The 13,369-nt window shown below is 38.1% G+C and overlaps 1 protein-coding gene and 1 long non-coding RNA gene across 4 annotated transcripts; one reads left to right on the top strand and one right to left on the bottom strand.

Annotated features, from left to right (window-relative positions):
• Positions 1 to 1,360: 1,360 nt before the first annotated feature.
• On the bottom strand, positions 1,361 to 4,356 carry LOC125474643. The gene is made up of 4 exons (XR_007256105.1): positions 4,226 to 4,356; positions 3,205 to 3,337; positions 2,710 to 3,031; positions 1,361 to 1,668 (listed from the first exon to the last, which is right to left on the bottom strand). It is a non-coding gene; the product is annotated as an uncharacterized LOC125474643 (long non-coding RNA).
• LOC103962507 (extra-large guanine nucleotide-binding protein 3) lies at positions 4,353 to 13,065 on the top strand. 3 transcript variants are annotated; one of them, XM_009375222.3, is made up of 9 exons: positions 4,353 to 4,502; positions 4,979 to 6,243; positions 6,339 to 6,476; positions 7,081 to 7,185; positions 7,277 to 7,456; positions 9,218 to 9,395; positions 11,414 to 11,661; positions 11,959 to 12,131; positions 12,323 to 13,065. In XM_009375222.3, exons 2-9 carry the CDS (start codon positions 5,275 to 5,277, stop codon positions 12,912 to 12,914), a joined length of 2,583 nt encoding a protein of 860 aa, XP_009373497.2. In that variant the 5' UTR covers positions 4,353 to 4,502; positions 4,979 to 5,274; the 3' UTR covers positions 12,915 to 13,065. The 3 variants fall into 3 exon arrangements, with proteins under 3 accessions (XP_009373497.2, XP_009373498.2, XP_048434538.1); XM_009375223.3 differs by having other exon boundaries at positions 4,360 to 4,502; positions 4,964 to 6,243; XM_048578581.1 differs by lacking the exon at positions 4,353 to 4,502 and adding an exon at positions 4,809 to 4,826.
• The last annotated feature ends 304 nt before the right edge of the window (positions 13,066 to 13,369 follow it).

Genomic DNA, 13,369 nt, shown 5'->3' with positions numbered 1-13,369 from the left:
ACCGCCTCCATTGCCACCACAACCATAATTGCCACTACCGCCATCATTGCCGCCACCGTCACTACCAAGATAATTGCAACCGCTACCACTACCATCACAACCACAATTGCCATTATCGGTGCTACCACTGCCCTACCATTGTTACCTCTCCACCCCAACCAACACATCCCACTATTAGCATCACCACCACACCTCCTATCACATTCCGGCCCGGGACGGATCACTTCCAGGGCCCGTTCCACCACCGTAGCACGATATTGTCCGTTTTGGGCTTACCATTCCCTCACGGTTTTGTTTTTGGGAACTCACGAGCAACTTCCCAGTAGGTCACCCATCATGGGATTGCTCTAGCCCCCTTCTTGCTTAACTTCGGAGTTCCTACGGAACCCGAAGCCAGTGAGCTCCCAAAAGGCCTCGCGCTAGGTAGGGATGAGAATATACATTGCCCATTCCCTCACGGTTTTATTTTTGGGAACTCACGAGCAACTTCCCAGTAGGTCACCCATCATGGGATTGCTCTAGCCCCCTTCTTGCTTAACTTCGGAGTTCCTACGGAACCCGAAGCCAGTGAGCTCCCAAAAGGCCTCGCGCTAGGTATGGATGAGAATATACATTTAAGGATCACTCCCCTGCGCGATGTGGGATGTCACAATCCACCCCCCTTAAGGACCCGACGTCCTCGTCGGCACACTCGCGACCAGGGTTAGGCTTTAATACCAAATTGTCACATCCCGGCCCGGGGCGGATCACTTCCCCGGCCCGCTCCACCACCGTAGCACGATATTGTCCGCTTTGGGCTTACCATTCCCTCACGGTTTTGTTTTTGGGAACTCACGAGCAACTTCTCAGTGGGTCACCCATCATGGGATTGCTCTAGCCCCCTTCTCGCTTAACTTCGGAGTTCCTACGGAACCCGAAGCCAGTGAGCTCCCAAAATGCCTCGCGCTAGGTAGGAATGAGAATATACATTTAAGGATCACTCCCCTGGGCGATGTGGGATGTCACACCTCCATCGCAACCACCACCAGCATTACTACAATTATTGTCCTCACCTCCACTCCAACTACTATATCTATTTGTTAGTGTATACAATTATATCACTATTACATTAAATTTTACAAAACGCTTTTACGCTGTTTTTTATACTCACAACATTTTTAAATTCAGTTAACCAATATCAGCTTTATTTTATAGCTGATTATTCTTAAATCATAGTAGAAGCAGTATTAAAAAAAAAACACACACACATCAACCCCAAATTAGCCCTAAATGGCAAAAGACTGATCACTTTAACCAACACTAAACACTAAAAATTTATAGTATTAAATTAGAAACTTCAATTTCATTACTATACATGGCTCTTAGTAGAATGTGGCATTTCACCCCTCAATGCAGTTACTCATGACTCATAAAAGTTGCTTGTCAATCCCATATAGAATTACATACCAAACTAGACATTTTTTAAGCCTAAAAAACAGTAGCCTACGTATCATCTAAGAACCTCAATCAAAGTTAAAAAATACCAGCAACATAAGTTTGCTTCAAAATTATCTCCCATTAAAGTTTGCCCAAAAATCCTTGAACTTCTTCAATACGATCTCCCAATATAAACGTCAAAACTTCTTCCAACTGCTATCAAGTTCAAATTTATCCTGTGTTTCATTGGTCCTAAATATAAGGAGATACAAACGTATAAATAAGTATAAATAAAGATTATATAATATACAAATTTATTCAACCTAAAAACAACACAAACAAATTTTAAAAAGAAGATTAAACGTAAAAAATGGAAAGCTAAAATAAATAAAAGAAAATAACTGAATATCAATTGCAACGCCAATCGTCCTCTGCGAGCCTCCGCCACCGATAACTCCCAATATCAATGGCAAATTTATTGTTTAAAAAAAAATTGTAAATTTTCAGAATTGATTCAGTACTAATTTGGTACTGAGATGTTTTTATAAAAATTTGGTATAAAAAAAAAAACTGAGTTAAAAAAGGTGTTTGGTAAATACTTTAAAATAGCTTATTTTCACAATTTTGAGTAAAAAAAAAAAAAAAAAAAACTGAAAACGTGAAGCAGCAAAAATAAGCTTATTTTCACAGCACAACAGAATCAGTTTTTTTTTTTCAAAGCACAGCAATACCAAATCAACCATCAATCATGTTGTTAACACGATGTGCTTTTAAATTCATTAAAACTGTTTTTGGGCCCAATAGATGGGCTTGGAGAGAGAGCCCAAAGAAAAATGAGAAGATTAAGACATTGGGCTTATCGCTAGCTTAAGGAATCCAGATGACATAATTGTTGAAGTATACCGAATATCAATTGACGTGATAACATATAATTGGTTATTCATGGCAACCTAATGTCGAGTCACCGACAACGAGGGAAAATAAGAATATTCGTCAATCGAATGTGACCTAATAGCGGATTAGGAAAATTTGTTGTTGACTGTGATGAGTGCAAAGAATATCTTAAGCTGTAGGGATGAGATGTTGGGTTGTGAACTACATTAGTCCACGTGTCCATAAATTGGCAAGGTGACGAATGCATAGATAATCCAATTTAAATGGTTAGCGGAACTTTGGATTCCAATTAAGCTTATTGAATTAATCCATGTGATCTAAGTTAATCGACATGCTTGTGTTCATGTAAAACAATTTTAAGATCAACCTCAAAATTTAAATTAAGTTTAGTATTCCAACCTTTAGATTTCATATGAAGATGAATTTGTTGTTGAGGCTCCCAAGTGTCAGCTCTCTATTAAAATCCACATGAATGAATATGTGGCTGGTGAAGCAGGAGGACAAAGAACTGCTAGGTCCTTCTCCTCCAATAAGTCATTTTGACTGTGTCATCAAAGCTTTTAGAACTTGAGGTCTAGGACTTTATCCAAGTTGATCCACCACTCCTTGATTGGAGATTTGATTCTTTGCTACTTCATTTGCCTCTGTCTAGAGGTCTAAAAATCAAGTTCCCACAGATAAAATTATTTGTTTGCTCACACCTTTTTCACCTGTTGTCTACCTGATTAAAGAGGGAATTTCAGTGTGTCAGGGAGCATTGAAAATGTTCTCCTAACCAAGATGGATGAAGGATTGCAAAATTTGATGGCAATATAGAATTTAACTAATATAAAAGTTCAAGGGCATTTTGACTGTGTCATTAGAGCGTTTAGATCTTGGGGTTTGAGACTTTACCTCAGTTGATCCACCACTCCTTGATTGGAGATTTGATTCTTCGCTACTTCATTTGCCTCCGTCTAGGGGTCTAAAAATCCAGTTCCCACAGATAAATTTTTTTTTTCTCACACCTTTTTCACGTGTTGTCTACCTGATTAAGGAGGGAATTTCAGTGTGTCAGGGAGCATTGAAAATGTTCTCCTAATCAAGATGGATGAAAGATTGCAAAATTTGATGGCAATATAGAATTCAACTAATATAAAAGTTAAGGGTTGCTACTTAATACTACATTCTAGTAATATTCTTTTTTACTTATAAATGCGATTTTTTTTTGACAAATGATAATATTTACACTAAGGGGGATAAAGAGTGGGCAAGTCTTACAATGAGCTTGCCATACTAATGTGATTTAACTTTGCCTACGGCGAGTATTAAACCTAAGACATCCTACTTACAAGTGAAGAAGAATACTACTAGATTGCAGTATTAAGTAGTACTTATAATTTAGCTTTTAGGTTTGAATCTTAAAAATGACGAGTTTGCAACTAATTTATTCATGACCCCTCAACATAAATATATCGTTTGTGTATAAAAATGCACAAAATAATTGACTAAAACAATTGAAGAAAAATTGGAGAAAAATCGGTGAATGCCTCATTTGTCTAGCTCCTGGTACAAAGAAGGCAAACCCAAAAATGTTATTCTTACTATCTATTTGTTGCCCGGCCGTAACTCTATGAAAAGATAGTACAAATAATGATATAATAGATAGTAAATGTGACAGTACTCAAGTAAAAATCTATCGGTGAAAAACAAAAATAATAAATGGTATCATGGTGGTGGGGCAACAAAACTGTTATTTTTACCATCTATTTGTAATATATCTCTACTAGAGATAGGATCTACATATATTGGTCGGCCATACCTCTATAAAAAAATAGTAAAAATGATAATGTAATAGATAGTAAATGTAGCAGTATATATCAGTGAAAAACAAAAATAATAAATGGTATCATGGTGGTGGGGCGCTAATTCTCACAAAGTTACTATCTCGCCTGCACGGCGCGTGAGATATCAGAAAGCCATCCACTCCCCACGAGCCAAACTGTGTTCTCGTTCGTCATTACTGGTAGAGAGAGAGGAAAATGCCGGAGGCATACAACTGTGGGTCCCTTTCTCTCCCATCTTCTTCTTCAAAACCTGCATCTCTCTCATAAGTCATAACTCCTCTCTCTCTCTCTCCCCGGTGCGGCTTGGTGGATTTGCAGAAGAAGCTTTGCCCTTTAGCTAAAGCTCAGACCTTTCTCCCTTACCAGGTATTTCTCTCTCTCTCTCTCTAAAAGCTTGGCATTTTTTGTAATTTTTTCTTCTTTTTCTTAAACTTTTCCTCCAAAGTAGAATATTTACTTTGTGGTAAGCAAAAGGTAGAACATTTTACTCAAAGGGAAATTATCATTTTTACTTTCTGATTCCTTTTCCTATTTTTTTTATTGTTTGGTGAGTGAACAATTTTACTTTATTCTTTGAAATCTGAATCAGTCTTTGTTGTATGCTGTGGACTTTTTCCTCTATATGCAGTTTGTTTGACTCTGAATTTTTCAAGTATTTGGACCGCCTGGGAGATAAATTGTTTGTCTATGGTTCCTACCTCCTTCCGTTTTTATTAAATTTCTATATTTTGGGTTCTTGATTTTGACTGTGAACTGTGTTTTTGACTCTCGAAAATGTTGAATTTTCGTGTTATTTAATATTGCATTTGGTTCAAATCTTTGATTAGTTGTTGGTTTGGAAGGATGATGGCTGGATTGCGGCCGCACGGAGACTTTTACTGGTTCTGAAAGGAATCCCACATCACCGGAACTTCATACAAGTTGGCATTTCAACTTGGTTTTTGCTGATACTGTTGGCTGATCATCTTTTAATGTTTGTAGCAATATGGTATTATTGTATTAAGTTTGAAGGAAATTGAAGCTCTTTGTTCGAAAAAAGAAATGTTTTAGAGTAGACTTGTATGGTGTTCTTTATATCAAGTTTGTTAGAGTCTTAGAGTGTAGTCGATAAAAGGAATCCGGTACTAGAGAGAAGTCGATGGAGCAAAAGGAGGGAGAAAACTGGAGGGAACTGGTGAGAAAGATGCTTCCGCCAGGTGCTTCAATCCCTGAAGATGCTGTTGATCCTGATTACTCTATAGCTATAGAGTATGAGGGCCCTCCTGTCCCTTATGATGTACCTAGGGTCGAACCCCTTGATGTTAATTCACATGGAATCCCAACTGCAGAAACGCTATCTGAATCACAAAGATCGGTTACCAGTACCGGTCCACCAGTTATTGAACCAATTCCTCTGCCAGTGTCTCGTATTGCTGGTGTCACAAGTTCCCCTACTCAAAGTCCAAGGGTATCAGGAAGCTCAGAGTCTGTAGTGTCTGTCTTGCAAAACCATGATTTTTCTTCAGCCTCGCCTTCAGCTTCTCCAGGTTCAGTTCATAATCCTCCAAGTACCCGTCCCAAACAGGTTGTCAATGAAGTAAAGCGAGCTCCCGTTGTCACTTTTAATACTGTAGATAGGTCGGAAAGGAAAGAGGTTGATGCTGAGAAGCCAGCTTTTCCAGCTTATGTTGCGGTTTCTAAGGAGAAGAAGAAAAAAAAGAGTAGATTTTGTTATCGTTGCCAAAAAGGAAAATGGGAAACTAAGGAATCGTGCCTGGTTTGTGATGCTAAGTACTGCAGCAATTGTGTGCTTAGGGCAATGGGTTCCATGCCCGAAGGGCGTAAGTGTGTGACATGCATTGGTCAGCCGATTGATGAATCAAAGCGGTTAAAACTGGGTAAACAGTCAAGGGTATTGTCCAGATTGCTTAGCCCATTGGAAGTCAAGCAGATAATGAAAGCAGAAAAAGAATGTTCTGCTAATCAGCTTCGGCCGGAGCAGCTTATTGTGAATGGATTCCCTCTAAAGCCAGAAGAGATGGCTGAATTACTTGGATGTGCTTTACCTCCGAAGAAGTTGAAGCCCGGTAGATATTGGTATGATAAAGAATCTGGTCTCTGGGGAAAGGTGAGTTCAAACTTGACAATGCTTTTGTCCAATTTCTGATAAAAGAAAATACTGCCATGAATTCCATTGAACAACTCAACTTCTTGATTTGGCAGGAGGGAGAAAGACCTGATAGAATCATAAGTTCAAACCTAAATTTTAACGGGAAACTTGCCTCCGATGCAAGCAATGGAAACACTGAGGTCTACATCAATGGCCGAGAAATTACAAAGCTTGAACTCAGGGTCCTAAAGGTATGTCCCGTGAATTTACAATCAAAAATATCTTATTATTGCTTTTTAAAGTCATAAGGTGTAACTTGTAGCTTGTGGTAAGCCACTAGGTTTTAGTGATGCTTTAGTCTGCACTATGTGAATCGGATTCTGGTATTCCATTTCAATGAGTATTCTCTTTCTTTACTCCTTTTTATAATCTGGCCATATTTTCTCTTCTATGTAAGAATTGTTACCATGCATATAGGAGTTGCATCACATGATGAGATTACATTTCTGTGCATCAACGAGATTAAAAACAATAGGAAGTAAAAGGTGATTCAAAACTATAATAAGCAATGAGAGTAAGTGTTCAATGGAAGTTAAAAGGTTTCCTGTACATAATAACTTGATGTAAATTTGTGAAATCAGGGCTACATTTCACACTACATGCATGCGATGCTGAAGTGCACTTTTGGCCTTATTATGTATATGGGTTGTTCACCGGTTTGTTATAATTAGACTATAATTTCAAAACTGATTTTATTATTATAACATGATAAGGTCCCCTAAATACTGTCTGTCTTAAATGCTTTTATTGCAGTCAATTATTTGCCTGTAGTAATGTACTTCTTTACGCTATCAGGTAGCACATGTGCAATGCCCACGTGACACCCATTTTTGGGTCTATGATGATGGACGCTATGAGGAAGAAGGTCAGAATAATATCAGAGGAAATATTTGGGAGAAGGTATGCACTGGAAAACTCAGTTGGATTTTCTGAGCCTATGTTGATTATGGCTGTCTTTATGAAGCATGCTTATTTGCTTTTTGTTAGACAGGCAACAACTCGGTTTCTCTGTTCCCTATTCTCTTTGCCCGTGCTTCACGGTCAACCTAATGGACCAAGAGATGAGCCTAGCAACTATACCACTGTTCCAAATTATTTGGAGCAGAAAAAAGTTCAGAAGCTGCTTCTCCTTGGACTTCAAGGGTCTGGGACCAGCACAATCTTCAAACAGGTGCAGCCTTTTATTTAAGATCTTCGTTTGTACTGTGATTTTCTATGAAGTGTGGTTGTTATGATTGATTGATTCATTTATTTTCTTGAATTGGTAGAGTGGGAGCCCTGAACGTATAAGAGAAAAGAGAGCATTGAAAATTTTTTTATTCTTAAGAGAATGTTTTTCTTTCTTGGTTTCTAGTCCTGTATAAGTTATTTGGAGGGTTAAACTTCCTGTCATTCTAGAGAATAGATAAGTGCATATGTTGTTTTATCTAGTTGCAACCATGAACATGTGATGAGCAGAGTTGTCAGTGTCACAAACTAGACAGAAGACATCACCTTCAAGGTCCAAATCGAGAGGAGAGTTAATTTAGTTGACCTATTTCAGAGCTGAGCATCTTTGTTTTATATGTGTATATTATTTGGTAAACAATGAGATATACAACCATCTAGGATTTATGGAACAAAAGTTTATTGATTGCTTTTAACTGTTGGTTATATAAGGGATCACATTAACTGTTGTGGAAGAGATTGAGAAGGAAAGAGATTGCAATGTGATCATGTTTCTTATTCTCAAATGGGTCCATGTACTTGAACTTTTCTCAGGAACTTTTTTAAATTGGCTTGTTGCTTAACTGCCTTTGAGATAAGAAAAGTAGCACAAAAATTTGGTGTTTGATCGCTAGACTCGGGAACTTTTCAGAAGAAATTTGTGGCTTTGTTGTCTTTGAAATAAGAAAAGTAGAACAAGCAAAATTTTGGTGTTTACTGACTTGACACTGCAAATTTGTGAAGGTAATTGAATTTTGGGGTGGAGTTTCACAGTTATGCTAACTTATGTGCATTTAGTGAGATACTAGACAGATTTCCTATGATTCATGCGTGTGGCTGGAACAGTTGCAAGTATTAACTTATGTAGTTGTGAACAAAAAAAATAAAGACAGTATTCCTGTGGTAATAGCACTACTTCTATGATTCAAGTATTTGGTGGGATCCATATAGATTTAATTTGGGGGGGATTAGCTAATTGGTGAGGCAATAGCTTACCAAGATGATGGTCAGTAGCTGGTCCGTGAGGCTAAACTATCTTCTAAGGGTTGATACTATTACATAGGCTTGGGGCTCCCATGCATTACACTCAGATCAAGTGGAAAATGTATGGTACCATGCAAGTGCCAAACACCCTAAACATAAACATACTTGTTTTTTTTCAAACTGAAAAGCTAAGTTGAATGGCTTTTTTCTTTCTAGATCTCAGATAAACAGGTTGATTTTCTATTGACTACATCAGATTTTTTATTGTCAGTCGGATTGATGTTCACAGATTAATATTCTAACTGTATCTAGTTTCAAAAATATTCAAGCTTGAATGCATCATCCACAAAAATTCAGATATTCCTGAATATGTTATAACTTATAATTATGAAAGATTGTTCATATGGTTTTTTGTGTTTTATCTAAAGTTTCATCTATTCTGTCCATTTGAAATCTCATTTCCTGGGCTTGGGATCACTGGGATCTACAGAAAACCCTCTTGAGACCACCACCGTCGACCACCACCATCATTCAAACCCTCTTGAGACCAGGAACAAAACTCAAGCCAAGATCGGGGTGTTGGAGATCGTTTTGATGTTGAATCGAAGTTCATTTTGTTGACACATTGTATATTTTCCTGAGTGACATTTGCAATGGAATTTTACTCTAAATTCTTATAGATCTTTCAGTACTAGTTTTTGTAGCTTGTATTAATCAGTATTTTCATGTGGTCATTGGGCAGGCCAAGTTCTTGTATGGAAACAAGTTTACTTCAGAAGAACTGCAGGATATAAAGCTGATGATCCAGAGTAACATGTACAAATATCTAAGCATTCTGCTTGATGGACGAGAACGCTTTGAAGAAGAGGCTTTGTCTAGGATGGAAGGACATGGTTCTCATGATCAAAACGCTGAAGCAGGTAGTTTTGCAATTACACATACAACATTAAATTTTCAATTTTCACTCAAATTTCTACCATTGCTTCAATCATGATGGACTATTTTATTCCCAATTTGTAGTTGAAAGTCACTAATGCTTTGTCCCCTTCATAGAAATTTCAAGTAGAAAGGTTATAATTGTAATATTTACTGCACTGCAATATAGGGGAAACTTGTATATGCATGAATCAATTGAGCATTTATAATTACTAAGCATTTATAATTACTAATGGGGGAGGAATGGCAAATGTCATATCTACCATTGGAATTTACTGTCGGAGGGAGTACTCTCAAACTTTTCTGATGAGTGTTGGTGGCTATAGAACTTTCCCATCTATCACGATTCTTTGCAAAAATCACGTGGAGAATTTTTCTCATTGCAATAAATTAATTAGTAAACTCTTGTGGTTGATTCTGGGATTGTGGAGTGAGGTTCGTTATGCTGTCCTTAGAAATTCATTCTCAGTGATGTTCTTTCATCCAGAGGATCAAGTTGTTGGTGGGGATGACCGTAGAATCAGATTTGGGGACAATGTTTGATGGGGAGTCATATTTGAGTCTTTAATCCCTAATATATAGAGGATATTCACAAACCGTTTCTGTTGTGATCTCTTCTGCTGCTGCTTTGCTTTCTTGTACATCTGTTTCATGAGGTTTGACCTAAAGCTTTCGAGTTATGAATTGGGAATCGAACCAATGGGGGATGCTTGGTACAATTTAGAATCCGTTATTATACGTTTGCTCTAGGTTTTGTTGTTGAAACTGTTTTTCTTTATCTAATGGCAATGTATTGGGAATATGGGAGTATCCGTATTTATAGAAGCTTTAATATTCTTAGAGTTGATTAACCCTTTGTCTCGTCTCGCGTCCACAATGCTCCTTTAATGTGTAAGGTGTCCCTCCAGTTTAGGGATTTTTTCTTGCAAATCTTACTCAGTCCTTACCGGAAAACTATGGCCTGTTGTCTATCGAGCCTTATTGGATGATTTGGATGCCTGATGCCTGGTATTCCAAAACGCCAGGTTTTTTCTTGGAAGTTGCCCTATGGAAAAATTAGCGCATGTGATCTCTTAAAATGAAGACTAATAGCTCCTTATCGCCACATTGGTGTTCTTTGTGCTGTACTGATGCTGAGTGCAGTCGTATCTTTCTGCATTGTCCTCTCTTGTTTGGGGAATGTTTCATAAAATGTTTGGGGCTGTAGGTGCCTTTGCCTAGAGGTTGTATTCCCTTGATCAGTGAGGATGTTTGGGGGTTTAGTTCGAAAAACAAAGCCAGTACTTTGTGCGTTGTGCAGTTTTAGCAGAAATAGCAGAATATTTGAAGATAAGAGAGGATATGGATTTCTATGAAGGGAGAAGTTTTTTTGGCACCTTGTGGGCGTTCTGGGCTATTAGCTTGATCTTTCTTGATTGTGGACTTTTTTTATCAGCTTCAAGCTCGTTCTTCTGCTTCTTTTGATGGGCTTCTTGTCCATCTTTATGTACACCTATTTCCCTTTTAATAGAGTATTTGTTGTATAAAAATGTTTCAATGGGGAACGTCAATTAAAAGAGGAGCACATGGGGAGTAGGGACCGCTCTGAATAAATTTGTAGCTTCTGGGTTGCGGTTTCCAACAAAACCTATATCTATGAGTGGATGAGCAGAGAGTAAACAGAGGAGAATACTATGATGGCACAGGGGGAAAGCATTAAAGTGGTTCTACTTTTTCAACTCATTAGTAATACTTTTATCCCCAGAACACAGAGACACAAAGCCGTGTTTGCTTAACCATTCAAGCTGGCCTTACTAATGACTGTTTCCTCTAAAAGAGGATAATCTGTTGCACATGTGATAGAACTGTAAGGTTTCAGTTATGTCATTGACGATTTATGTAGGCTAAATATAATGATTCTAGATAGGACGATGTTGATTAATCCAGTTGCGAAATATAGAATCTTTTCTTTCCTGCATTTTGGACAATTTGGAATGTTAGATCTGATTGAATTTTTTTTCAGGTGGTGAGGTCAACCAAGATGAAACTACTCAATGTGTCTACTTGATTAACCCGAGGTTGAAGCATTTCTCTGACTGGCTTCTAGACATTATTGCTACTGGAGATCTAGATGCATTCTTCCCTGCTGCAACACGCGAGTATGCTCCATTAGTTGAAGAAGTGTGGAAGGATCCTGCTATTCAGGAAACATATAAAAGAAGAGATGAGCTTCATTTCCTCCCTAATGTTGCAGAGTACTTTTTAAGCCAGGTAACATTATATCTAAACTTGTGGAGTAACAAATTTTAGTGATGTAGAATTCCTTTTGCGGCCATGTTTGAGGTATTTAATTTTTATTTGACCATCTTTAGGGATTATAAATGTATAAGATAGGTTTTGAAGCATTGGATAATGAAACGTCTAATGGTTAAAAAAGTGTGTCAAAGTGTATGGCTTTGTGTGTCTCCCGATCCTGACCCATTATAATACTATCTGCTATGTTTTCTTCGTAGCCTTGACAATTTAGACGAGCGTTAGATTTTTAACCATGTGGTCTTGTTTTTTCAGGCTGTTGAGGTATCTAGCAATGAGTATGAACCTTCAGAACGAGATATACTATATGCAGAAGGGGTCACTCAAGGAAATGGATTGGCTTTCATAGAATTCACCCTTGATGAACGGAGTCCAATGTCTGAAACCTACACGGAAAATCTTGAAGCTCCGCCCCCGCCTCTAACCAAGTAATGCTATTTTCTTCTTGTGTACGTGTGACCATGTATTTAGCTCCTGGGGCTTCTCCCGTTAAGCAAATAATGCCATTTTGTTAGTGCAGTGATTGTGTTACTTAACATATATATACTCGGATTATTCTGTCTGCTGCTGATTAATATACAATCTTAGTTTTCTGAACGTTTCGTATTTGATGTCACAGATACCAACTTATAAGAGTGAATGCGAAGGGGATGAATGAAGGGTGCAAGTGGGTGGAAATGTTTGAAGATGTACGTGTGGTAGTTTTTTGCGTCGCTCTGAGTGATTATGATCAGATGTGGGTTTCCCCAGACAATAGTGGCAGTGGAGCGTTACTTCAAAATAAGATGATACAGAGCAAGGAGCTCTTTGAGAATATGGTCAGGCACCCTTGCTTCAAGGATACCCCTTTCGTATTAATACTAAACAAGTACGATCTCTTTGAGGACAAGGTCAATCAGGCGCCATTAAGTTGCTGCGAATGGTTCAATGACTTTAGTCCGGTGAAGCCCCACCACAATAATCAGACACTTGCCCAGCAAGCTTACTTCTACGTTGCAATGAAGTTCAAAGATCTTTATGCTTCCATCACAGGCCGAAAGCTTTTTGTGTGGCAGACTCGGGCAAGGGACCGAGTGACTGTCGATGAGGCATTCAAGTACATAAGGGAGGTTCTGAAGTGGGATGACGAGAAGGAAGAGAACTACTATGGCGGACCAGAGGATTCGTTTTACAGTGACCTGAGCTCCTCACCTTATGCAAGGCAGGAGTGATGTTGCTTAATATCTTTGCATTTGTGTTTGCTTCTTAATTAGAGTGAAAGAGTGAGGGCAAATGGTAATGCTCTTTGTGTTCTTCTCATCGGAATAACTGCGTATTTTTACTCTTCCAAACGTCGTTTTTATAAAATTATAATGTTATCGATGGGGTCTCGAGTTGATTTGGCATTGAGCATGCTCGCCTTCTCGAGTTAAATATATGGAAATGCTTGCTTAAATTTCTTGTGGGATGTGGAAATATGCCCCTTTTCCACTTGCTTTTTGAGGTTGATTTCTAAGCTTGATATAATTTCAAAGTGAGTACCGTTAGATAGATCAATTTTTCAAACCAAATTTTACAAACCATGTGATGTGTCATAAATAGGAAATAAGTACGTTAACCAACATTTAATAATTTAATCATCAACAATCACGTCATATGGTTTTCAAAATTTAATCTAAATAGTTGG

Source organism: the organism of the source record quoted next, unplaced genomic scaffold, assembly GCF_019419815.1.
Source record: "Pyrus x bretschneideri cultivar Hongxiangsu unplaced genomic scaffold, Pyrus_bretschneideri_v1 Contig125, whole genome shotgun sequence".
Classification (NCBI taxonomy): domain Eukaryota; kingdom Viridiplantae; phylum Streptophyta; class Magnoliopsida; order Rosales; family Rosaceae; genus Pyrus; species Pyrus x bretschneideri.
The sequence above is the reverse complement of the archived record's forward strand: the minus strand, read 5'-3'. Positions and strand labels throughout refer to the sequence as shown.

Excerpts from the sequence above, each read along its gene's own strand:
- LOC103962507 (XM_009375222.3), top strand. The coding sequence starts at position 5,275 with ATGGAGCAAAAGGAGGGAGAAAACTGGAGGGAACTGGTGAGAAAGATG. Across the intron at positions 7,186-7,276 it reads GAGGAAATATTTGGGAGAAG|GCAACAACTCGGTTTCTCTG; the intron begins GTATGCACTGGA and ends TTTGTTAGACAG. Across the intron at positions 9,396-11,413 it reads TGATCAAAACGCTGAAGCAG|GTGGTGAGGTCAACCAAGAT; the intron begins GTAGTTTTGCAA and ends ATTTTTTTTCAG.